This window comes from Pelobates fuscus, chromosome 1, assembly GCF_036172605.1.
Source record: "Pelobates fuscus isolate aPelFus1 chromosome 1, aPelFus1.pri, whole genome shotgun sequence".
NCBI lineage: Eukaryota > Metazoa > Chordata > Amphibia > Anura > Pelobatidae > Pelobates > Pelobates fuscus.
Window position 1 is genome coordinate 262,760,356 of NC_086317.1, and position 27,791 is coordinate 262,788,146.

At 41.4% G+C, this 27,791-nt stretch overlaps 1 protein-coding gene across 1 annotated transcript in view; it reads left to right on the top strand.

Annotated features, from left to right (window-relative positions):
* TEX14 (testis expressed 14, intercellular bridge forming factor) overlaps window positions 1-27,791 on the top strand; it is a 318,249-nt gene that overhangs the window by 203,762 nt on the left and 86,696 nt on the right. The window contains exons 22-23 of the mRNA XM_063425432.1: window positions 8,733-8,823; window positions 17,147-17,218. Of these exons, the coding sequence (XP_063281502.1) occupies window positions 8,733-8,823; window positions 17,147-17,218 (163 nt within the window). The remainder of the gene's footprint in view (window positions 1-8,732; window positions 8,824-17,146; window positions 17,219-27,791) is intronic.

Here is a 27,791-nt window from a genome sequence, read left to right on the forward strand (position 1 = left end):
ATGCTTCAATTTGGGGTATTATAGCAGTTTGTCTGTTAAAAAAAACCCCACAAAGGCCTACCATTTGTAAAAGTAGACACTCCAGGGTATCTCCTATGGTGCATATTGTGCCTTAACATGCCCCCATTTTTTTTTTTCACCAATATATGCCAATGTATGTGGTAAAAAAAAATAAATTGGGATTTTTTACATACAGATTGCATTTTGTATATTTCATATGTGCCACTAAGTTCAAACCCCCCCTGCCAATTTATGCTCCGCTAATTCTTCTGAGTAAAATGATACCCCCAATGAATGTCTCTGGCACTATTTCGTGAAGCTATAGTGCCATATAGGGGACCTATCCATTTCAGAATTTACAGTAAAATTTTGAGAGATGGATTTGATGGGCCCATGTTTCAATTTGGGGCATTATTGCATTTTGAATGTTCAAAAACCCGACAAAGGCCTACCATTTCTTAAAGTAGACACCCCAGGGTATTTCAAAAGGTGTGTGTATATGTGTATATCTATTTGTGTGTGTGTGTGTGTGTGTGTGTATATATATGAAAAAAAAAAAAAAATATATATATATATATATATTTTTTTTTTTTCATTCTTTATTTTGGCAGTGCATAGATTAGTTAACAAGCTTACAGTGAAATTTTTAATTGAAAAGATACAATGAGGTTGAGATCAAGATTGTCATAAAATGTCAGCAGTACAGCACTTTTTGTAAATAATATCAGGTATCCCCTAATGCAGTGTCGTCTCCCAGACACGAATATCGTTGTCTGCAGCTAGTACGAACAGGTGGTCGGGTGCTAGACCCAAAATCTTGGCCTCAGGCTCGGGAGCTCTTATCAGGTACGTCTGGTTAGTTCGGCGGGTAAGCTCTGCCCCTCCCAAAAGGTATATTTGAAACCTTAGCGGAGGATCATTTTACTTGTTAGTTGGTACCCGGTTTAGTTGCAATTAGCATTTTTTTTCTGCCTTTTTGACACACATTTGGAGATGTTACTGTATATTTTGCAATCCTTATGTGTGCTACGGCAGTTTAACACCTAATATGTTGCTCAGCTATGTCCTCTTAGTGCAACAATACCCCCATGTGTACCTTTTTCAGGGATAAGTGGATGTTGAAGGGGCACATATAAATTTTTAACGAACTTTGAATTTTGGTGCTGGGCCCATGTGCAATTTCCAAGCACATTGGAGACACACCACTTTCATATTTTTCAAGAATGAATGCTGGGCCCAAGTCTCATTTTAGCAGCTCAGGACTGCAAATTACCTATCAAAGGCCACATATATTATAAGCAGCTCATCAATTCCAATTATGAAAGTGCATATTATTTGCTGTGAAAAGGAGGAATAGTTGGCGTAAACTTATCTGGGGGTAGTACACAGTCATCTGTGTCCCGGGCAAAGCTGTCATGGATTCCGAAACCAATACACAGACAGACCACAAAAAGAGAGAACACGGAGAGAGAAACTTGTAATACCGGTTGTGGCAGAACCAGCCTCGCCACTGGGCATTGGAAAAGACTGATTGCCAGCCTTCTGCCCTGTGACTATGGCCCCATTTTGAACTGCTTGATTTTCCCCTGCAAAGTAGGTACCATTCGGTACTTTCCCTATGTGAGCAGTGTTACCCCAGATAGCTATGCCATGGAGCCCATTCGTATAACGAAAGACTATGTGAAAGACTTTGTCTCCATGGCAATTGAACTGTATGTATGTGATCTGAGCGCCATTCAGTAATAATGTCCGCTCAGATCTAAGCTATCTGGGGATATGTTGAATATACCTGTTTTATGCAATAGCTACACAGTTATATATTTTTATATATTTTATTGTATTTTGCTACCATGTGGCTAATGGAGTTTTGCCTCTGTCCTTGGAGATAATTGGATTACTTCCAATATATATATATATATATATATATATATATATATATATATATATATATATATATATACACACATGCTTCCCATACTTAAATGCATTTAGATGTGTGTGTTACTGCAGACTGGTGAGAGTGCCCATGATGACCCTTGTCTCCCGCCAAAAGTGCTTTCATTGAGGACATACAGCCATTCATTTCTTGCCAACCAATCAGAGCTCTCTCCCTCATATTGCATACATAGAAAATAATCCCATGAGATGCAATAGCTGACATAGTATGGTAAAGTCTGTATAAAGACTTTCTCCACTATGAGAGCTCAGTTTGCTGCAAGCCCTGAAGGGACAAAGACGGATTAATTTAATTGCTACCTGTTTTGGATTTTTTATTTTTGTTCCATTAGTTGTGTAGGTTATTATGGATTTTTCTTTTGCATTTTTTTACGTCTGAACAATAAGATAGAATAAAGAAGACTTCAGATGTTCTGTTTTATTACAGGTATAATTATTAGTTTTATTCCCCTCCTTACTGTAACATATTCATCCTCACCTTGCGGTATTAGCGTTCAGCGGCCATTCGTCTTTGTACCTGACTCCTGCAACATGTTGATGGATGCCAGCCGCTGCGGATCCATGCCAAATTATAGCCCCAAGTTGATGACAACGTAGACGTGCATGTGACATCACGCGGGTGACGCGCGCGCACTTCTTATTGTCAAAGGCCGATTTTGGCCAATCAGATTTGTAAAGGGCTTATTTAAACATAATTTTACTTTTCCTCATTGCCCTGTCATGGTTTCCCTTAGTGGTTGTCCGAGAGTGTGTTCCTTAGCGTTTATTTCTGGTTATTGATTTTGGCTTCGTTTTGACTTCCCTGGTATCCCTGACTTCTGGCTTTCCCTTATCGTTGTTTCCCATTCTGTTGTTCCCAACCTCTGCAAGTATTCTGACTATTCTTTGGTACGTTAATCCGACCATTCTAAGGCCCGGTAAGACGTTACCTTTTTTAGTCCTAGGTGTAATACAGTTCTACGTGCTGGATCAACTAGTAATCCTGACACTTACTATTATTAAAGTCAACCTGGATAGGTAGGTTTAATTATTATTTTTTTTTTTATGGAGGTTCATTAGGGGATTGGGGACAACTTCTCACTTTAGGGTGAATGGGGTCATCCAGCTACTTGGGGGTTGGGCAATGGCATGTCCACCTCCCCCATTGTTTTCTTCTTTAGAGCCCCCACCTGTCATCCATGTGGTTGTGGCCAATGACAGGACCCATATTATTATTATGGCCCTCACCTGCAGCCCAGGAGTGGGTGCTGGGGGAGGACCTAATGCTGAATATTTTTTATCAGGGCCGTCATATAGCAGCCAATGAGTGGGTAGGAGAGATTTCCCTTATGTTATAATAGTCCACAACTGCTGGTCACAGGTAATATAGAAGGAGGATTATAAATATATAATTTATTTCATTTTTTTTTATTGTATAAATTATTTGTATTTTAAGTGAAAGTACGTAAATCATCTCTGCAAAGAAAAACAACATAATAGAGAGCTTTTTAATCTGTAGGAAGGACAAAAAGAGCTTAATCCTTTAATAAATTTAGAGGAATTAGAAAAAAATTCCCTATCCAAATAGGTTTCTTATGAGGTTTAAACATACACTTTAAAATGATTGATAAAACTAATCAAAATTCTATTAAAAAGGTATTCAAAAATATATAATCGAAAAAGGAAAAAAATATAACAAAAAAGGGGGGAAAATTCAAGATTCAAGAAGAGAGTTGGACCTGAGGAAGTCTGTCAATCTTGCAAAAGGGGAAAAATTCATAGGTATCAGAAAACAGAATATAGGATATGTGTATGTAGATTGGCCAGTTTTACATAAGCATACTCCTACTATTAGGTAACTTAAACACGTATAGTCAAATTAGTAGTGAAACTTCTTGAAAGTAACAGTATCTGCAAATGTAGCGATTCCCTGAGAATCAGAGTAAGTGAAATGATTGTACCAATTTAGCAACTGAGGTTTATAACTAGTGGGACTACACCCAAAGGAAAGATAGTATGCTTCCTACTAAAGTGTCTTTTTTTTTTTTAATTCTTTATTTTTTCTGTGCATAGCATAACAATACGCTTGTGAAAGCCACGACAGCTGTGACAAGCCAGACAGTAAACAGTATTAACATCATTGTGGCATAGAAGTGACTGCACAATTTTATAATAAAATAATAACATGCTCCAACGTTTTGGGAAGAGAGGATAGCTAGCATGTAACATGAAGTGCATCTCCCTGTTGCTCATTACCATTAGTGTAGCAATCAATGCTTCAAAGGTTGTGTGTGTATAAAAAGGTTAAGCTAGACATGTCCACAACAGCAGAAATAATGTTTTAAAGTTATGGTTGTTAGGCAGTGTTTGTCAAAGATTAAACATACATACAGCTTTAATCTGGTTAGCCTTGCAGTATATAAATGTACTACGTTTATCTAACAGTGTAGTTGCGCATTTTATAGGTAGATAATGCCCGTGGGAGGTATGCAGTCTAATATGAGATGATTAAGTAAGGCAAAGGCTTATAGAAGAAAAATACTAAACAATGAGCTGATTTGCTAAACAAAATAAAAGGAATAACGTGCAGGGTCTGAGAGGCATAGTGGCTGCAGGGTTATGTACCATTTTTATAACATATGTCCAAACAATTGGTAGTGAACCTGTAGCTCAGATGCAGTCCAAGCGATAAAAAGTTCAGCCAATGCCCAGGGAGGGGGGGATGCTAGCAGGCGGAAGTTTCAGGCCTGCTCCGATGTCGCCTCGCGGTTTGCTAGCGTTGCTTCGGCCGGTTCTTGGCTTGTTAAGGCTACGTTCCTTCCAGCTCTTCTGCAGGGCCTCTAGTTTTGTGTCCTTAAGGGTGCCCCTCTTTCGGGGTGCAGCTCCGCCGCTAGACCCCGGGCTGGACCTCCAGGTTAGGCCCCTGTATGTCGCTGGGTTTGTGGAATGTGGGGGTGCTCCATGCTGGTACCAGGTTCTGGCGTCGTGAGGGTTACACGTGGGTTGGGCTCTCCTGACACTCCAGCTCCTGTGAACACGGGAGCGAGCGTCGGCAGAAATACCATGCGGCTCCCCTGCCTGTTTAGTTGGTCGCTGTCGCCTGCCTTGCTGTGCGGTCGTTTTAGGGGTTCGCGGTAGGGGCCCATAGTAGCGGCGCCGGGTTACCGGTCGGATCCAGTGTGCCACCACTTTCACCGCTCTTCTGCGGGTCAGGCCCTGATTGCACAGTATCTCCCAAAAGCGCTTGCACTGCTGATCAAAGGCCTCCAGGGGCCTTGCGCCCGACTCAATGCTTGTGTCCATTGCCGTGGATTGCTGCTGGGCCGCCATCTTGGGTGCGGTTCCTCCTCGTGCGGTCGCTCTGTTCCCAGAGATACTCCGGGGCGCCGGCCAGCAGGGACCGGGATGACCCCCACCGGTCCAGAGGGGGGGGGGGTAGGAGTGGAGTGGGTCTGCTGGACGTACCAGTCGGTATGGAAGTCGGCCGCACTTCCCCCTCCTAGTCGTCTGCAGGCCTCAGATTGCTGCCGCGGTTTGCGTTACCGTAGGACCTGGGGAAAGGTGTCTGCCGGTTTGTCGTCGCGTGCCCAGTTGTAGTGGCCCAATGTGGCCTCAGTCGTTGTGCGACATCTGGGTTTTTTCCCCAAAAAGCCGGTCCGGCGGTCGGGAGCTCGAGCAGCACGCGTCCGCTCAGCTCCGAGGTCAGGCTCCGCCCCCCCTAAAGTGTCTTTCTTATGTACCCAATAAAAAATTGTGATCTGGTTAAGAATTAAAGGTAGAGAAATGCTAATATAATAGCCTTTTAATCATGAAGCTTAAGTACCAGTAGCCTATACTGTGTTTTCGGGGGCATCTGATTGAATATCCAAGGTATTATTTAGCTATCGCTTCCAGAGGTATAACCTCTGCACATCTATAAAGGTTTGTAAGTTATTGTCAGAGAGTACCATAAGCTGTGCCCTATACTTTGGTTCCAGTTTAGTTGGACACTGTACATTTTGTTGGTTTTAAATATTGACATGCTTTACAGTGTCCATATTTATATGTTCCTTTGGTACTGTTGAGCCATGTGGAGTTTGTTGTTTTAGAGCCCATATGGCTATGTATCAGTAGATCCTTAAAGGGTTGTTTGCTCTACGGGCGGTCATTGAAGGATAGGGTGGTAGAGACTCTTGCAGTTCACTGTTATGTTTCAAAATTTGCTCGTTTCTTTTCATGATTTTTTACATTTCTAACCATCCTGTATCGCTGTACATCTTCTCACAGGTTGACCTAAACTTGTTTTCATGGTATTGCACTGGACACAGTTGCCTTCAAAGCTAGCCTCCCACAAGGGAAATTGTCCCGCATTAGAGACGAAGTCGATCTGTTCCTTCGGAGTGAAACGTGCACCAGGAAAGGACTCCAATCTTTATTGGGGTCCCTTAGCTTCGCCATGTGGATCATTCCACAGGGCAGATCATTCGTCTCTAGGCTGCTGTGTCTCCTACACGGGTACCCGATACTGGCACTATTACCTTAAACGCACCTGCCAGGGCAGACTTACTCATGTGGAGGAATTTCATGTTGGAGTGGAATGGAGTCTCCTTGTTCATTCCCCCACTATCCGACCAATCTCCAATAATGCACACCGACACAGCAGCACACACCAGGTTCGCCACAATATTTGGCGACCACTGGTTTAGGGACAACGGGCCCACGGAGACTGCTGCCTTGCCGGCCTTTAGAGAAACAGCCTTGTTTGAGATGTATTGTTATGCTGTCCTGAGGAAAGTCCCGAACCGGGACTGAAACGTCGATTAATTATTGGTATCTTTTCTTTTATATGTAACTAATAAAAGTTATATTTTACGGACCACCAGTTTGAACTCTGCATATCTGGATGACCCAGCACCCGACATTTCTTGTGTATATATAAATTTCTTCAGCCAGAAGTGCAAGGAAATAAATATATATATATATATATATATATATATATATATGTTTTATTTGGGGGGGGGGGGGGGGTGCAATACTAGTATTTTTTATTTCCTATTTACAGCTGCAGGCCAAGCACCCCTGCAGGGATAGCTATGGTCAGCTACTCTGGCCATGTGATCGCTCTCCGTGAGATCAATCACGTGGCCCGGGTGGGGGAGGGATGCCTGGGCTCTCAGGTAGTTCCCGCGCCGCAGAGGTAAGTTTGCGGTCAGTTGTGGGGCTCAAAGCTGTTACGACGTTTTATGTATGCTGCCGCAATGGCTTTAAAGCACATTATAATGCGTACAGCATAGAACGCCATAACAGCGTTATGGGGTTAAATACAGGAAGAAATGGTGTGAAAACCAATTTTACACAGGGTATGAAAAACTAAAATGGTGCCCACAGTGTAAGAAGCATCAGAAATCTGACATAAGGCAGTCTTGACCTTTGGATTTAGCAGCAATAAATTTGCCATTTTGTTTAGAGCATTTCAACACTTTAAGGACTGTATGATGGTTTATGCTGTTATGTCGTGCAGGACTTTAACACCTTTGTGATTATTATTATTTATATAATGCCAACAAATTCTGCAGCGCTTGGCATGGACCGCCTAAATCCCAGATACCATGGAGTGCCAGATATAATTTGAGACCTGAGGTTCCTCTCTGTCAGTTGGTCCCAGACTAACAGGTTAGCTGTGTGAATCACTCCAAATGAACTCTGCACATAGCTCCCAATGGATTCCAAATATGGTGACAGAGTGAGACAACTGGAGTCAGGTCTCCCTGCATGCACCCCTGCCTACAGTGACTGGACTTTGCCAGCTTACCTGCACATACCACACAGTATGGTATAGTATATAGTGCTCTAATTCATAACCTGGGAAATCTGTCTGGTGATGTCAGCAAATGGAATCTCTGAGGTGAGGTGTAGGGTTGGTGTTAGGGGTACTGCTGCTCAGTATGATGACACAGACAGTGTCACTTTACCAAATCATGTCCCTAGTAAGTCAGCAAAGACACATGTCAAAATTAGGCTGTCTGTCATTTCACCCTGCAATCTCTCAAACTCCTGGTAAAGATTTTGGGAATTATTGTACTAGAGAACAATGAGATTTTTGTGAAAAACACAAGCAAATTTAAGGGACACTGTAAGCAACATAACTGATCTCATTGTAGTGGATATAGTGTCTGGAGTCTCCTGACTCTGTCCTTCCATTAACCATAAAACCATTTTAAGTGTTAAACAAGAGTCCCCTGATAGTCATGGGTTTATAAATAGTAGTGGTGGATGGACAGATTACTGTGATTACTATACTTTTGAAATATTGCTTGCTTATTGCATATCATAAAAATTAACCCATAGAGATTTTCACTTGGTTGAATTTCTATGTAATGTAACAGAACTAAAGAAATGCAAATTATTTTGTATGCTTTATAATAGAAAAATTTGACTCTGTAATATAGCTTTCTAAGACTGTGTTTGTACAGTTGGCATACTTGAAAGTTGCCATCAGTAACTTATTACAGAAAGTGATCAAAACATGTTACTCGATTTATACTTGACAGATATTACTGCAGGAGCTGCGTCGACTATGTACTTTTTAAATCAATCAAACAGTGCATGCTTGCTAGTCTTCATTTCCCATATGTCACTATCTTATCTGAGTTTAGTGGCGTCCACAAGCATTCACACTGTATGTCTTCTTACATGAGGTCAGTAGAGCACACAATGTAATAAAGATGTAAATTTCTGACACTATGTGATGACTGCAGGTTGACATATATTTTTATATTCTTAATAAAAAAAAACAATTATTTGTGATTTGCATTCAGGCAAAGATCACCTCTTCTACAGTGCCAAAGAGAGAGCATTTGAAAAGGGCTTGACAGAGGTCAGCAGATTTGGCGTCTTGGATAATGCAAGGTAAAACACAACAGTTATAGATCATTTTAGACTCCCATTATGGGTGTTTGTGGTTTTTTTTTTTGTTTGTTTGTTTTTTACTGAATTTGATCAGAATTATTTGCATGAACTTAGTACATGTTTGTTTTAAATGATTTGTGGATGCTAATCCGTTCCAGAGTATGACTTGAATGGTGTTAATTGTCTGTGAAATTGTAAATTGTTAATGTCTTGTACAACAATGCTTAAACATCATTTGTTTTGAACAGTGAGGAAAAAATATAAAATGGATGTTGCTATGCTAGTTAATTTTTAAAGGGACAGATTCGATTTAGCATGTTATCTAGTTTATATAGGATATGTGATTCAGCAAATTGAAGCAATTTTGTTTATGTAAAAACATGGATAAAAAATACTGCTGTACGAAGTACTTACTAAACCATTGCTGTTTTTTTTTTTATTACCATGTATTACTGAGTAGTTTTACCAAGAAATTTAAAGTGCATCAAATGTATTCATCTGAAAGATAAATATATGGAGAACTGCTTCTACTTGCTATGCTTATTTCTAGTCCACAGTCAGAAAGGATAGAAGATTAGATGTTAAAGCTAATTTCCTAATTTAGACATTTATAGTAAGATGGTTTGGTTGCAAACACTAATATATAAAAATGAATAACACATGTGTTCACCACAGTGAGAAAGGGTTAAAAATAAAATTTACCCTAATACAGGAATAGATTGTAAGAAGATCCCTTGGTCTCCTTTACATGCAAATACAAAAATACAATCTAAAAATGGAAATAGAGAGAAATAGCAGGTAATGGTGTAGAATCAATTGCACTCACAGGATATCTGTAAAATTCAGCTTATCACAATGAACTCTCTGAACGGACTGTGAAGCTTCCAGATGTAGGCTGACACAACTTCCCCTGACGAAGTTCGAGAGAACGAAACGCATAGGGCGGAGAGACCCCTTCAGCACAAGAATTTTTATTGGACTTTTATTTGTTTATTTATTTTGTAAAGTTTGTTTAAATTTTTTTGGCTATCCTATTTTGTCTGCTGACCGGAAGGGACATCTAGAAGCTTCACAGTTCGTTCAGAGACTTCATTATGATAAGCTGAATTTTACAGATATCCTGTGAGTGCAATCTTAAATAAATTACATACATTTTATTTTTATTGGTGCACTATGTTTTGTGTCTCTCTGATTTAAACCCCTTTTAACGAAGAAAGAGAAGAGGACTGAGCTCCTTCCATCTTTAATATTTTATGTGCCTGCAGTCAAAGTTTATTTTGTGAGTGCAATTCTACTCAGCGCTTTGCTTGGTGACATTGATTCTACACCATTACCTGCTATTTCTCTCTATTTCCATTTTTAGATTGTTTTTTGTATACAAATGTTGGTTGGTCTGCAGTTGCATTTGGTCTATTGTTTTCAACCAAATCTGCAATGGTCTGCTTCAGATGTTGGCTTGTGGGCTGTCCTCTGTGGACCAATATTTAGACTATGCTATGTATGCCCCATACAGATCCTCTTACCTATCCCATATATTTAGCTCCTCAGTTTTTTAGTCTTTACCTTCTTCTACCCCCTCTTCTCCTTGTTTTCTTCTTTCATTCCCGCCCTTCACCCTTGTTCTCCCCTAGCTCATTCTACTTTTAACATACACAAACATTAATTTTATCTTCATGCTTCATTGCACTTCACTTTTCAATATAGGCAGTTATTTACTAAAGTGGGAATTCAAGGTTTATTTCAAATTTAGGGTCAAAATAGTAAAGTTCAAAAAATTCTGAGTCAGCTATGCTTTCAGTTCGACTACTCTTTCCTTAAAGGGCTTCTCCAAGCACAATGAAAACTTCAGTGATTTGAAGTGGGCATGGTGCCTGGAGTCTGTATGTGCAGCATTTTTCTATTAAGTGCTGCACAAATGCAGTTTAATACTTTGCTGACTGAGGCGTAACTCTACCTAAGGCAGCTTCATTTGCCAGCCTAGAACAAGAGATCCTGGATGGCTAAAATCAATTTTGTGCATATTGGACGTTTCTTGTCAACATGCACAGCATGCTGGCTACAGGCACCCATGTTCTCCCTTAAATCTTGCCCCTGGCATCTAGGAAAACTGGTGTCAGTAAAGAAGGATCAGGCTGAGAGAGATCATGGTTTCTGGACTGGAACGTAGATGGGCTAATGCTTTATTAAAAAATAAAAAAGTTTAAGGGGACAGAACCTAGATAGGACGGGTTACTTAAAACATTTTAAATTGTAAAATTACTTTAAAATTCTTAGTTTAGTAAATAACACTGAAGGGTTCTTCACAATGATGAACAGAAACAATGTTCTAGTACCGCCTATACATATGTTTGTGTTTACCTTTACCCCCTTAAGGACGGCGGACGTTCTATGCCGTCCTTAGGGACATGTCTCTAAACGCCGGCCCAAGCCATCCTTCCTACTTACCCAGGCGCCGGCGATCCCACTCCGGCGATCGTGATATGGGGACTTACCTGAGAGCCCAGGAAGTCCCCTTCTTCCTCTTCGCCCCTTCCTGGGCCATGTGATCGAGAGGTCCTTGCGAGGACCTCACGATCACATGGACAGCATAGCCGTCCAAGGCAGTGCCAGCAGGGGGAGTGCCTGGAATGACAGGTACTCCCCCTGCTGCCTGTAAAAAGTAAAAAAAAAAATGTTATTACACCGAGAAAATAAATTAGACTTTTGAAAAAAGTCCTAGGAGTGCACCTCTTCTACTGTGTGTGTGTGTGTGTCTAAGTGTATTTTAATATATGTGGTAAAACAAAAAGGAGGAAGAGTCTGCGCTAATTCAATTAAGCAGCAACCCTAAAAGGGAGATCCCTCGGGAAACCCTTTATTGAAAACAAGAAAATGCAAGAATGGGGGTCAAGGGCTGCACTTGAACAAAAGAAGTAAAAAGTGTATAAAAATATATATAGATAAAATAAGCAATAATAATAAAATCAAGTAAAGTTCATCCGGATGTATAGAAAAATAAATATAAATGAAATTGAAACAGTCTCACTGGTGTGTAATGATATGGTAATAATCCTCAAGTGTTGCTCCGTCCGTATGTTAGGTAGTCCATATATGTGAAAATAAAAGAGAAAAGAAAAAGCTGCCAATGGTGAAATATTGTATGTCCAGATGTGGTATATATTCAAAGGAAATGTATTTCACTCACATTTGTTGGAGCTTTAGCCAGCTCTAGGAGAAAAGACACTTAGTGGTTTGATCCCCACTATCGGATGTACTTAGATGGTTGGTCCGTCTATCCGGCTTGGGATTCCTGTAGTGTGTAGTGTAGGCTAGGACCTACTCAGATATGCGTTGTTCTTTAATGCTGGGGAGATAGGTCCGCCTTTCCGGTATTGGATGGTAGATGTCCACGGAATATATATAAAACAGCAAATAGTGCTCTCAGTGTGAACAACAAGGTAATATATTTAAAAGAGTTATACTTACAAGAATAGAGCAGACAGGTACTGCTCTATTGCCACAGCGCTGGTGGAATTATCCCCACCTAAGGATTTCTTTTGACGGGATACACTCCGAATAAAAAATAAAAAATAGAAGGATAAAAAGTAATAATAAAACTATAGTATAATAATATAAAAAAATGTCAGGAGTAGAAAAAGTGTATAAAATACAATAAAAATAAGTATACAATTGGTCCTAGTATAAAAGGTAACCAAAAATAACTTTTATTGATTAAAATAAACTTATTAAAACCATTTACGCGTTTCACCTTTGGGGTTTTCTCAAAATGGTAAAAGAACAGTACACCTGGCAAGGAACTGAATATATAAGTTTACAGAGATTGAATATGGCGCCAAAATTTGAGTGCACCAATCACAAACGAGTATTAAAAACAAAACTTTCAATACATTTTAAAATAACATTAAAACCATATAGGTACATTTATATGAGCCTAATTAGGCTTAAGAGATTTAAATATTGCTAAAACGAAGCTTTAAAAAAAAAGGTATTAAAAGGATTTTAAAAGGATCTCATTACTTTTGGACCCGATCATGTGATACATCTCAAAACAACATTAAAACCATATAGGTACGGGGGGCGGAGCCGCCAGCCGAACTGACTGGTCGCACGCACTGTGACTTTTCAGCACAAAACACTGCCAAAACTGCTCAAATTCTCCCCAAATTTGGAAGACGAACCTGACCCTACCTGGTAAACAACGCAGAAATGGGCAGGAAGACTAAGAAGCTCAAACCAGACCAACCACGACCTGGCACAAGCATCGGGGAACTGTGGCGGCGAGCACATGGAGCTTAACATGGCCACCTATCTGGACGACTTCGACGAACCCGAGGAACAACTCTCGGACCCCGAAGAGCTATGCCTACACACGACACAGGTGCCAGCACCTCCCAAACCGCATCCGGACTCGGCTCCGGTCACGAAAACGGTCATGCAAGAACTGTTGGCGGATCTCCGCCAGAACATCAAGGCCGATGTGGCGGACATGCGGAGGGAAATCCAAGGCCTGGCAAAACGCACCGACACTCTGGAACTCGACAACCGCACCCATACGCGGCAGATGTCCGCAATACAGCAGGATCTAAAATCGCTGCAACAGCAGCACCAGCTAATGGAGCAAAAGTTGGCGGCATTGGAGGACTCGCGCCGCGCCCGAAATATCAAAATTAGGGGCATAGTTGAAGCGGTCCCGGACACCGAACTACCTCACCTCATGAGGCGTCTGCTGAGCTCCTTAATCCCGACTAAACAGGCCAAGGGCACAAGTTTGGACGGCATGTTTCGGATCCCCAAGTCACCAATGGCTCCAGTGACAGCGCCACGGGATGTAATTGTTAAATTCCAAAACCTACAAGTCAAAAAAGCAGCTATGGCGGCCATCAAGAACAACTCTCCGTTCACCTTCGAGGGCATGGACCTTTCCTGCTATGCGGACTTATCCAGAGGAACTATGGCAATGGTACATTTGTATAAGCCTAATTAGGCTTAAGGAATTTAAATGTTATTAAAACGAAGCTTTTGAAGGGATTTAATTACAGTTGGACCCGATCACATGATCGGGACACAGCGCACATGCTCAGATCGTCTAATGGGCGAAAATACTTCCTATTCATAAAATATCCTGACACCCTTTGTTTCTATAAAAACCCTTATGTATAAATAGCCTGTATTTCAACATATGGTTTTATATTCTAGTTATGTCTCCTTTAAAATGTAAAACTAGATTCCCAGCATGTATTTTACTATAGGAGCGCCCAGTGACCGGCAGGACTTCATTTCCCATAGAGCATTGTGTTCCTGGCCGACCACTGAGCACTCCGCCTATACCAGGAAGTACTTTCGCCCATTAGACGATCTGAGCATGTGCGCTGTGTCCCGATCATGTGATCGGGTCCAAATGTAATTAAATCCCTTCAAAAGCTTCGTTTTAATAACATTTAAATTCCTTAAGCCTAATTAGGCTTATACAAATGTACCTATATGGTTTTAATGTTGTTTTTAGATGTATCACATGATCGGGTCCAAAAGTAATGAGATCCTTTTAAAATCCTTTTAATACCTTTTTTTTTTTAAAGCTTCGTTTTAGCAATATTTAAATCTCTTAAGCCTAATTAGGCTCATATAAATGTACCTATATGGTTTTAATGTTATTTTAAAATGTATTGAAAGTTTCGTTTTTAATACTCGTTTGTGATTGGTGCACTCAAATTTTGGCGCCATATTCAATCTCTGTAAACTTATATATTCAGTTCCTTGCCAGGTGTACTGTTCTTTTACCATTTTGAGAAAACCCCAAAGGTGAAACGCGTAAATGGTTTTAATAAGTGCATTTTAATCAATAAAAGTTATTTTTGGTTACCTTTTATACTAGGACCAATTGTATACTTATTTTTATTGTATTTTATACACTTTTTCTACTCCTGGCATTTTTTATATTTTTTATATTATTATACTATAGTTTTATTATTACTTTTTATCCTTCTATTTTTTATTTTTTATTCGGCACTACACACTACAGGAATCCCAAGCCGGATAGACGGACCAACCATCTAAGTACATCCGATAGTGGGGATCAAACCACTAAGTGTCTTTTCTCCTAGAGCTGGCTAAAGCTCCAACAAATGTGAGTGAAATACATTTCCTTTGAATATATACCACATCTGGACATACAATATTTCACCATTGGCAGCTTTTTCTTTTCTCTTTTATTTTCACATATATGGACTACCTACCATACGGACGGAGCAACACTTGAGGATTATTACCGTATCATTACACACCAGTGAGACTGTTTCAATTTCATTTATATTTATTTTTCTATACATCCGGATGAACTTTACTTGATTTTATTATTATTGCTTATTTTATCTATATATATTTTTATACACTTTTTACTTCTTTTATTCAAGCGCAGCCCTTGACCCCCATTCTTGTATTTTAATATATATATATAATTGTAAATATGTATTATCAATATACACCACGTACAATGATATTGATTAAATATATATATAATTTTCATGATATATTTATATATATTATAAAATAAATATGTAAATACGTTAAAAAATAAAATACAAAAAAAATAAAATATATATGTAAATTCGTTCTAACTGTATTTTAAAATTAATATATATATATCTCAAAATACATGTAGAACGAAATAATATCCTGGGTGGGTGCACATGAGCTCTGTAGATAGAGGCGCATTGACGTGGAGTAGAGCACTAGGCTCTGCCCCCACATTAGGCTCTACTCAGAGTTGGGCCCTACCCCTGAATTAATCACACTAGGTGCCTGGGACCACCAGGGATCAAGAGTCCCCCTCCCTGACACAAAATAACCCTGAGGAAGGGGGGGATAAAGTAGTAGGGATTGTTCAGCCCCTATATGCCCAATTGCAGTCCTTAACCTTACTACAGCCCCTAACCCCCAACTGCAGCCCCTATATCCCTACTACATTCCCCACCCCCATACTACAGCTCCTAACCACGTTGTACAGATCTTAACCCGTATGTCAGCCCCTAACCCTCTACTATAGCCCATAACCCCCTACCACAACCCCTAACCCTCTACTACAGCCACTGACTGTCTAATACAGCCCCTTAAATCCCTAATACAGCCTCTAAACCCCTGCTACAACCACTAACATCCCAATTGCAGCCCCTTAGTACAGCCTCTACCATCTACAGCCCCTAACAACTGTTCTACAGCTCTTTACCATCCTCCTACAGCTCCTTACTTCCTGCTACATCCCCAAACCCCCTACTAAAGCCCCTATATCGCACTACAGCCAAAAGCTCCCTACTGCATACAAAAAACTCCCCACTACAGTCCCTACCCTTCAAGTGTAGCTCCTATCCCCCCCACTAAGTCTCTACCCCCAATTGCAGCCCTTATCCTCCCTACTTCAGCCCCTACCTCGCTACTACAGTTCCTAACCCACACTGCATAATCAAACATCAGCACCTATCCTCCCACTACAGCCCATATCCTCCCCACTAAAGTCTCTCACCCACTACAGCCTTAACCATCACTACAGCCCCTATTCCCCCACTTGCAGCCCTTATCCACTACTACAGTCCCTAAACCCCATACTCCCCACTACAGCCCTTATTTCCTTACTACAGTCCATGCCCCCCCCCCACTAAAGTCCCTATCCTGCCCTCTACAGCCCCTCTCTCCTAAATGCAGCCCATATCATCCACAGTACAGCCCCTTTCCACAATTGCAGCCATCCCTTCCAGTTCAGCACTAACCCCCTACTACAGTCTCTACCCCCACTATATTTCCTTACCCCCAACTACAGTCGATTATCTCCACTACAGCTCCCAAACTTCTTTCTACATTCCCTACCTTTCCACAACAGCCCCTATCGACCCACTACAAACCCTAGTGCTTGTCCCAGGCACTGATAAGCTATTTGTACACAGAGGTAACGCCAATAAGCTATTTGGGCATGAAAATAGCACTGAATAGCTATTTTGGGACAAATATGATACTGGAAAGCTTTTTAGGGTCAAAGCTGACACTGTAGAAAGTGGGTGACATATTACCTAATGCAGTTGGGGGACCCAAAGAGGTGGAGGGTTTTCCATAGAAAATTAGTTTGGTTAGAAGTGTTATTTTTGTGAAGAGGAGTTAGTGATATAGCCATGCCCACCTGGGGGCACCAAATGTATTCTTGCACCCAGGCATCAGTGACCTTAGGATCGGCCCTGGGTTGACTTCAAAGTTCAAGTGCTTGCTGTGTCCCATTGTAGACTACTTTGAATTGTGTATAAAACCTCTACAATAGCCACCACATCTCATTTCCTTTCAGGAAGAAACCTAGACAACAAGCAAGAAGTCTGGAACAAAATGCATCATCGAGTGAAAAATGTGAGAAAGAAAGGTAAGTTTATTTGATACATAACTAATGTGACAGATTGTCATGACAGTAATAAAAGGGTTTTACCATTTACCAATATACTCGTAGCTACATGTGCTTTGTAGCCATAATGTAATTTCTGTTTTTTTCAGCACAGTCGTTTCCAAAGGTTTTTCTTTTTGTTGTGTAATATCTTTACATTATATTCATTTTCAAATTTTGATTTTTAAAATTATTAGTGACATGTTCCCCAGTTTATGAATCCTCAATGTTAAAGGTTAGTATCGTGCACAGGACCCAATTGGATTCTGTGTATCTTAAAAATGTGTATTACCTAGTCCTAACTCAATCAACTCTAAGCTCCTAACTTTAGCAGCATCATTTACAGTGGCATTTTGCATGGTCCTGTAATAAAATACACTCTCATTAATACAGAACCATTTCAGCATAGCTCAAATGACACCTGACATAAAATATATAAAGGGGGGCGGGGCCTGACAAGCATGGCGGCGAGACGTGTTCTCCTCGAGCTCCCGCACACACTCGGCGAAAAGGCGAAAATCGGGCCCCCACAGGCAACTCAAGCGGCATCCCTAGACACCCTCCTGCCACCCACACCAGGGGGCACGAGATGGGCCACCGGGAAACCCGATGGGGATCTGCCGGAACCGAGACAGGCACTGCGGCCTGGTGCGCGACGGGCGGGGGAGGCGGCCGCTCCCTCAGCCTGGAGGCGCATGGAGGATACTCGCAGCACACGGCAGCCCTGTAACCCCCCCCCCCCCCGGACCGGTGGGGGTAATCCCGGTCCACCCAGGCGAATGGAAAAACGATCTGACAAGCGAGGAACATATCAGAGGGCCGCAAGGTCCATCCAAGATGGCGGAGAACACACGACCAGCGAGCGGACACGAGGTACAACAAGCCCCCCTGTCAAGCCTGGAACTCATATTCGCAAACTTCTGGCTCAAGCTGGAGCACAGAATGAGACAGGGGACACCGCTACCACTAACCTCTAACCATCCTTCATGCCATCTACCGCCCGACCCACAGCGACAACCGGCACACTTGAATAGGCCCAAAACAACAAGGCCTCCGGTAGCTCAACGCAGGGCCCCCACTTCAAGCGAAGTCACTAACAAGATGGCGGTGGGGCAGACGTCGCCCCCTACATCTGTGCCACATGGTGGAGACAACGATATTGCGGTTGAATGCATACTCACCCGAATCGACATAAGTTTCCAACGATTCTGGGCATCACTGGAAAAACGCATGACCATGAAACCGGTACAATCAGAGAGGGAGAAGACGGAAGCTGGGCTGGAGACGGAGCGACTGCTCCTGGGCACAACTGCTACTCATACCGCTCCTACTTACCTTCCCAGGCTGAGGGCCCAAAGGAGGAAACCTCCACAGCATCGCCCACCTCGCAGGAAGACCGCCCGCCGCTGGCGGCGGATGTCCACCCGGGTCTCTCACTGCTCCCGATACGGGAAAGCCTCGGACTCACGAAGCTACCGAGCCTGTGGTTCACAGATGCAGCCCTCCACAAAGGCCTGGGGCCGGAAGAAGGCTCCGACATGGGAGTAGCGCATTATAGCCTCTTGGGGCCGGACAGATCCCTCAGCCACTCTGCCAAGATTGGGCATCGGATGACATGAACTGGACTTCTAGCCAGGGATTTCAGGGCAGCCAGGTGTAACTTTCATGATTAAAACACTTATACAAATGCTTTAGCCGCAACTAGCTTGAGACGACGCAACCTTACCTGCATACATACTTAACTATCTGGCAACACCTGACGGTTCCACTAAAGCCTGTGACTACTGACCTGCTTAAAGTTAACCTTGTGCAAATACTCGTGCCATTGTTAGAATTGTTAGTATATGTGGTCGCGCTGCTGTAACACAACACGTGACTTAATAATGACATAACAAAACTGTATATGACTTACCTGCATACACACTTAGTTGTCTGGCAGCACCTGACGGTTCAGCTACGTCTACGACTACTAGCCTGTTAAAAGCTAAAATTGTGCAGACGCTCGTGCCATTGTTAGACTTATTAGTATATGTGAAACGTAAGATCACTAGCCTGTAATGTTTTAAGTCTTACTAACCAATTTATGATGCAGCCTGTCTCTTTAAATCTTTAAATGGAAATAGTGCAACTGTTTCGTCTGCCATGGCACTATATGTGTAGCAGATCTAGCACAGTTAAGCAACGACTACTCTTATTATTATTTTATTTTTATTTTATTGACCAAGCCTGTATTAATCTGTTTACATGACGTTTCAAAAAAAAAAACACAAAAAATATGGCAGTCCTTCTTAGAGGTGTATTGCTCACCGTCTTGTTATCAACTCGTGTTACCCCACAATGCCTCCTCTTTCTATTCTGTATCCCATTTCGCATATGCCATAATAAAAGAAAGATTTACCAAAAAAAAAAAAAAAAAAATATAAAGAAAAACTGTCACGAGCACCACTATTCTCAGGCGGACATGTCACTTGCTTTAGTCTGCACTAGACAAAAAATGATTTTAAAAAAATCCCACTTCACCCCAACCTATAAAAGCTGCCACCACCTAGGCAATTTATAAACTGGTTACCCCAACAAAAATGATTTGAAAACCACAAACACAGTTTAGCAGAAATACATGTGAAATCACAGTATTATTCTAGAAGTCTTTTCAGTAATGTGAATTTTATATCAAACAAAGGCAGAACTTAAAAAACCTCTCCAAACCCTTCATAGCCTATTTTAAGCCCACTTTATAAAAGTGACGCTTTCAATGATAAATTCCACTTTTGTAATTCAATTGGGGGGGGAGGGGGGGGGGGAGAACTGCCCGTCAATCAGAAGTTTGCTTCCTTCTTTTGTAAGCTCCCCTGAGCTAACGTTAGTGGCAGGCATGCTCTTCTTAAACACGCCTGCCCCTTCCCCCAGAGATCTCAGACCAGCCTCATCAGCAACTCCAGAGCCTACACTGACTCCTGATCAGACAGTGTACGAGCCAGACGAGGGCACTCTGCAGCTTTTGCAAGAACTTTTAAGATATACCCCTAATGAATACATGCATGGAAAATGCATGCACTACAAATGGCTTTCAAAAATGGATTAACCAGGTTTTCAGAAGATATAAAAGAATGGAAAAGTGTTGGAAGTTCTATTGAAGGTAGACTGAAGGCAGCACATTCTGAAACTGGAGACCCGTTCACTCCCCAACAAGAAGTGAACAAATAGTACAAATAACAGATTGTGCCAATATAAAAAGAAAGAGACTAATAAAAACAAATAACTAAAATAAAAAGGAAGCAAAAAGTAGATACTATAGAATATATAAAATTTAATAAAATACAATAACTAAGTAATAAGATATGGTCCAGGAATTCTTCCAATTCGTTTGCAGTCTATTCCATACTCATTGTCTGTATATGTGGATAGAAAGTAGAGAGAGAAAGATAAATACTAATAGTGTAGTATTTACTATACTTGGTTAGTGACAAACAACAACATGCTTAAATGCCCACTCACATTTTTTTGGAGCTTATGTACAAGCTCCAGTAATATCAGCATATAGCAGTATTTTCACCACTAATGGTTATAGGTGTAGGCAAAGTCAGTTTTGAAGGCCTCAGAATATGAAATAAAAAAATAATTAAATCCAAAAGTGCAGTGTTATAGAATATACACTCACACATGTTGAACTTTGTATTAAAGGTCACATTCTCAAGTATAAAGTGGTATAATCCCCACCCAGGCATATAGTGTATACACTTGTCCTCGAGCAATGTTCACACATGTAAGAAAAAGGAGACAAAATATAGTGCTCTCTGCGTAATATTATATATGGAGAGAATTGAAAATATACTCACAATTTTTGAGCAATGGTTTTGCTCAGTATTTGCAACATGGATGGAACTAAGGATTGGAACGTAGTCGTCAAGGAAGTGGTGCTTCAGGTAATGCCAGGAGCAATGATAGAGTAAATAACCATGTAACTGATAAGTGTGGTGCCATTTGTCAAAACTTCTATGACAGCTTATCTTATAAGGTCTGGTAATATATATTACTGGACCTCAGAGACTAGTCTTGTTTTTCTCAATCTCTTTGTGATTTATTAGCTCTTATCATTTAACATGGGCTGGATATATTGAAGTTTTGGTTGCTAAGTGAGGAAACGGGGTACTGTCCCGAAATACCTACATTTATTTGAGAAATAATCTTACGGTGAGACTGTTATATGTTTACTCACTAGCATTCTGTATACATCTCATTATGAATGAGTCTCTAGGTTTTTCATTTGTATTTTTAATTTGTATTTTTATCTGGGATATATGGATCACAGTGCTCTTATTATTGTGTGCAATTAGTACTAATATATTAAGTATGTAAATTGTCTTGCATGTATATATTTCATTCAAATTTCACTTTTAGTTACACCAAGGGCGATGTTATAAGATTCGCATTGTTTCTTGTTTAATATTTATCTAATGTATCTTATACACTATGATACAAGGATTGTATCTAGTTGTATTCATATTCACATAAAAACACACTAGTGGTCACCTGATGGTGCTTAAGTGAAGTTTTGTGGTCCACATGTGGCTCATCAATCTACAGTTTGCACTGTTTAGTCTGGATCTTTGATCCCAAGCATTACCTTTGTCTAGTAGGAGGGTACTTCACCTTTACAAGTTTCCTGTACTTTTTTGTTATTTAAAGATGGTGTTTGGAGTTATGGGGTTATCCTGATGAAAGTCCTATGTTGGACTGAAACATTGATTTGCTGTAACCCATGAGTTATGAATAAAGACAAATAATTTTCTTCATAAACCCCAGCGTGTGCCTTTCTGCATGGAGATTTGTTGATTTGGCTGAAAGAGCACCGTGGCACTTATACTACAAATGTAGGATCGTGGAATATATATATATATATATATATATATATATATATATATGTATGTATGTATGTATGTATGGCGTGGCCTGAAGTTGTGGGAGGGGCTTGGTTCCCCTTCTTAAGGAGCACCAGCCCTTCCCTCATTACCTGTTTGGTCTGGCGAGGTGTGTGGAGAGAGATCGTCACTTCCGGTCGGTCCTGACGCTATTCTGCTTACCTGTATCTCCGTGGTCAGCTTCCAGGGTCCTGTTTCCTCCGGGTTCGGCTGGCTGGCTTCATCTCTAGGCTGGGCGGTCGCGGGGCTTTTTCGTTGCGGCAAAAATCGTAAGTTACACGGTCGTCGCAATTTTCGTCGCGGCTGGTTTACGTCATCTTAGTACAACAATCACACGCACAGTAGCAGTTCGGTACATAATTACACGAATGCCGGCATTCGGTTATGGCTTATATACGGTATATAGCTATGTTTATTCGTGTGGGGCAATTCGTTACATATTCTGGTCATCTTATGACCGTTCGTTTGCCGAAACTCTTTTCAATATTAGATGTTAAACTTGTTATAGGCACTAGGGTGACCTCTGGTGGCTGGTTATCATTACTGATTTCTCTCTCAAGTTATGGTTCCACGACCCCTGGTGGTCATAAGGGTTATGACATATGGCATAAATTGCATTTTTGATTTAGGTGTGATTACAGGATATTTGTAGACATATATTATGACAACACGGCTGGAACAATTACATGTTACGGAGGATTTTGGTAGCAATAGTTGTGACACATATTTGCTTGTTAAGCTATATGTCTGGAATAAATTCAGCCATCAGGAGGATGGTTTCAAGTATAATACCTTGGCCTACGGTATACTTTCTGGTTTTATAATTAACACATACACCATATTAGTATCAAATATATATACAGGACATATTGTCACGAGCAATGCTTAGCATTTTGATGATTATGGACCTCTTATGTTTTCAGTATTCAACAGCAATTCCACAGTGGGCTGCTACTCTACCAACTTTGTCACTTGACTTAGGTCAGTAATCACGATTAATTATACCTTAATGGTCACGCAAGACCTGGGTCCTTATATGTGTTTTCTATATTACTAGGTATAGGCATCCTTGCTCTTTTTGAGTATTTGGTTCCAGTCCCCTACTGTTGGAATAATTACTGGTAGGTATCGGAATAGCAGGGGATTGAGGGGTACATATTTATAACCCTTACAAACTCAAAACTACTCTTGTAGGTTACTACAGATCGCCTGTATCACCTTATCATACTATCTTGCAATTTGCTCATCAGGTACGTCATGTTTTCTCGATTATTTCTCCCTACCTACCTACCCTTTTCGGGTAATAGTAGAGAAATACTGGCATACACAATAGGAGCCTCTAGGTATGTTTTTTCTGGCCTTCTACGCCTTACATTAGTGGTCCCGCGAGGCCAACATCCATCCTCATTTCGGAGGTACGGCATTCCCTCGGGCCAATTCATAGCTAGCCGCCTCGCTTGGTTGCATAGAGAGGGCCTCACTTGTCACTCCCATTCTGTCTTATGCTATTACGAGTCACGGAGAGGCCATCACCCCGCCATAAAGCCAATGGCCACGTACCCCACACGAGCCAAATCATAGATAGTGCCTCTCAAGCCACTTGGCAACTCATCTGTCACGTTACTAAGTAATACTTTCGCTGCTTGGCATTAGTTACACCAGCCAGTTGAGTAGGACCCCAGGTAACATATTATTTTTATGTTGTAGCATGTCACAAATACCCGAAGGCGGGGAATATTTGTCCATCCCCAGCACACCGGCTAGTTCGGTCACTCCATCCCGGGGTGACGACAACGCGAGCCCTGCATCACTCAGGGCATGGACCATTCCTAGGATCACTGCCGAACTAAGAGAGAGGAATATTCCTTTCCCAGCTACGGCTAGGAAAGCAGAATTATAGAGACTGATGAATACGCAGACTGATAACTCAGGGGCGGAGGAAGGGTCCAGTGGCAGCCAGTCTTCTGATCTGCATACTGTTTTGTCCTCAGTCCTGACCTCTTTGGGTCGTATTACGGATAAACTCGACAAGATGGATGCAGATAGCCAGCAATGGTCATCTTCTGCATTAGGGAATACGGTCGCTACGGTGCGACACTAAACACCAAACACTAAAAAGGACATCTTGGAAGGGAAGGATATCAATCTGGTATCACTTTTTATAGCCTCGCAAGATGTCCTAGAAAATAAAACCTATGCATATGGGGATGTGTCGGTTGTGTTGAAATCTAAGAACCCTAGGTTGAATCGAAAATCTATTCCCGAATTTGTGTTGGCTTTTGGGATATACAGAGATGTGATATGCTCTGTATATCCGGATAGGAGAGAAGAATTGGACCTTTATCTCCATAAGCTGGTGGATTTAGGGCACAAGTACGGTGGTACGTCTTTTTACGACTACCACCGTCCCTTTTCCGCAAAGGCGTCGGCAGCTCTATCTCAGTTCAATTATCAAGCTGATTGGGGTGTGCTTGATACAGAGCTTTTTTTGTCGACACTTTGTGGGCCTCAAAACCCCAGCTTGTGCCATTTGCTCATCCAACTCCCACACGGCTAATCTGTGCCCTAACTCTCCAGAGGTGAATGCCGTATTTTCTCCTACTAATGTGATGCCCACTGGGAGAACAGGCAGGGTGCTGAAAGATAAACTAGGCCGTAATATAGTGTTTTGGGGAAAATCGCAAGTCTGTAATAATTTTAACACTGGCACTTGCGGATACAGTGCCTGCAGACTACTGCATGTCTGCTCCCAATGTTTCAGGGCTCACTCCAAAGAAATGTGCCCCAATAAATTATATCCCAAGCAGTACTTATCGTCTCTTAATGTCTCCCTACTGAAAGAGCTTTTGTGTGGTCACCCATCTCAACACCTCATTGAATTTTTGGTGGCAGGATTTACTTTGGGGGTATTATTCACATGCCTATGGGAATCTTGGAATGTAAAAACTTAGACAGCCCAAGCAGCTCCCGACACTATTGACCTACTTCTCCGAAGGTTTGACCTACTTCTCCGACTAACCCCATAGGACTGGTCACTAATAAATCTTCCAATAAACAAAGGTTAATTCTCGACCTATCGGCTCCCCAGGCATCACCTACCCCAAGTCTCAATTCACTTATTCCATCAGAAGAATTTTCCCTCAAATATGCTACCATAGATAATGCCGTCACTGCCATCCTCTCGGCCGGGGTAGGTGCATGGCTGAGTAAAACGGATATAGTAAACGCTTTTAAGTTACTCCCTATCCATCCATCCCTGTGGCATTTACATGGTGTTAAGTGACAAGGTTCATATTATGTTTTCACGTGTCTCACGTTTGGTTCTAAGAGCAGCCCCAGAATTTTTTATATATTTGCTGAGACGTTGTGCTGGATGCTGCTTAACATCTGCAAATGCCCCGCCGTTATCTATTACCTGGACGATTTCCTGACCATAGAAAGTAACCTGGTACCTCCTAGTAGCCTCCTGTCCATAACGCAACTGTTCACACAACTAAGAGTACCTATTTCACCAACAAAGCCTGAAGGTCCAGATACGATCATCAACTTCTTGGGGGTGGTGCTGGACTCTGTGCATATGCAGGCTAGCCTCCCCGTGGAGAAGATTGAACGCATCCTGGCAGCCATCGACCTTTACCTAGCAGGTGGGTCATGTAATAGGAAGGAGTTACAATCCCTGTTGGGTTCACTAAATTACGCTATGAAAATTATTCCACAGGGGAGAGCGTTCATATCCCGTTCTAAGCTCATACTAATCGTATAATTAAAACAGCCATCTAATTGGCCTTTTACGGTTTTCTTCGGCCCAAACAGTTCACCACTACTAACTATAACTCCCCCAATTTCATCATAAGGTCAAGCCATGTGAAGATACAAGATCACTGTCTGCTATCCCTACACCATGCCAAAGGACAGACTGTCACTATCACCTATTACCCCACTAGTAATAAATGGTGTCCAGTGGAAGTTTTCGACAAATATCGTCCCTTCTGTACAATGGCTCCAACACCACCACTCCTGACCTTACACGGTAATAAGCTCACTACGAGTAAGTTCATGGTGTATGTTAGAATGTTGTTGGTCCGGTTAGGATTGGACCCAGCAAGCTACTCTGGTCACTCATTTAGAATAGGAGCCGCCACTACAGCTTCTAAAAAGAATATCCCGGCTCACATCATTAAAATATTAGGCCGATGGAAATCCACGGCTTACACCAGATACATCCCTCAGCCAATACAAGAGGTGTGCCTAGCATTTAAGACTATGAATATGTGAGATGCTTTGATGTATTTGTAGGATGAATAAACTGGCTTATATCTTTTTTTGCCCTCTTTTATTTCAGGCCTACTATCTCGTCAGTTCCGGCACACCACAACTGACATTTCCATTCCCTGTTTGTCTTATGTTACTAATGCTACGGCTTTATGCCGTGACCACAAATGGAAGGCGTGGCCTGAAGTTGTGGGAGGGGCTTGGTTCCCCTTCTTAAGGAGCACCAGCCCTTCCCTCATTACCTGTTAGGTCTGGCGAGTTGTCCCACCCACCACACCTCCTTTTATAAGCATTTCATAAGGTAGGCCCTCTTTTATTTCAGGCCTACTACCTCGTCCGTTCCGGCACACCACAACTGACATTTCCATTCCCTGTTTGTCTTATGTTACTAATGCTACGGCTTTAGGCCGTGACCACAAATATATTATATATATATATATATATATATTATATATATATATATATATACTTAGAACAAAATAATAAATATATATGTATATATCACTATATATATATATATATATATGTGTATATATATAGGAAACATGGGGGGATGGTTGCACTCACCTAAACATGCTTAAATGGGGTGCTGCTGGGGGCCATATTATACAATAAACACACAAGATCCAGCGCACTCTCCTATCTACTAAACAGCAACTTCAATGTTGACAGATTTTATTAGTTTGTAAAAGTTTTTTTTAAAAACACCTAATCTAGGCAAAAAAAATGGGGATTTAGTTACATTATATGATCATACATTGCATAAGCCTGCCACAACGTCAATGTACCCCATCTTTGGCAGGTCCTACTCTCACAGTCTAATGTCTGCTCTTATGAGATTAACCACTTACTTGGGAAAAAATTCCATCTGAGGCTCTCTGCAGTACAAGGCTAAATAGGGACCTGAGATGAGGCACCTGTAACAGGGAGGGGTGCAGAACCAAGGAGTTGGCTAGACTCCCAAATATATATAGGAAACATGGGGGGATGGTTGCACTCACCTAAACATGCTTAAATGGGGTGCTGCTGGGGGCCATATTATACAATAAATACACAAGATCCAGCGCACTCTCCTATCTACTAAACAGCAACTTCAATGTTGACAGATTTTATTAGTTTGTAAAAGTTTTTTTTAAAAACACCTAATCTAGGCAAAAAAAATGGGGATTTAGTTACATTATATGATCATACATTGCATAAGCCTGCCACAACGTCAATGTACCCCATCTTTGGCAGGTCCTACTCTCACAGTCTAATGTCTGCTCTTATGAGATTAACCACTTACTTGGGAAAAAATTCCATCTGAGGCTCTCTGCAGTACAAGGCTAAATAGGGACCTGAGATGAGGCACCTGTAACAGGGAG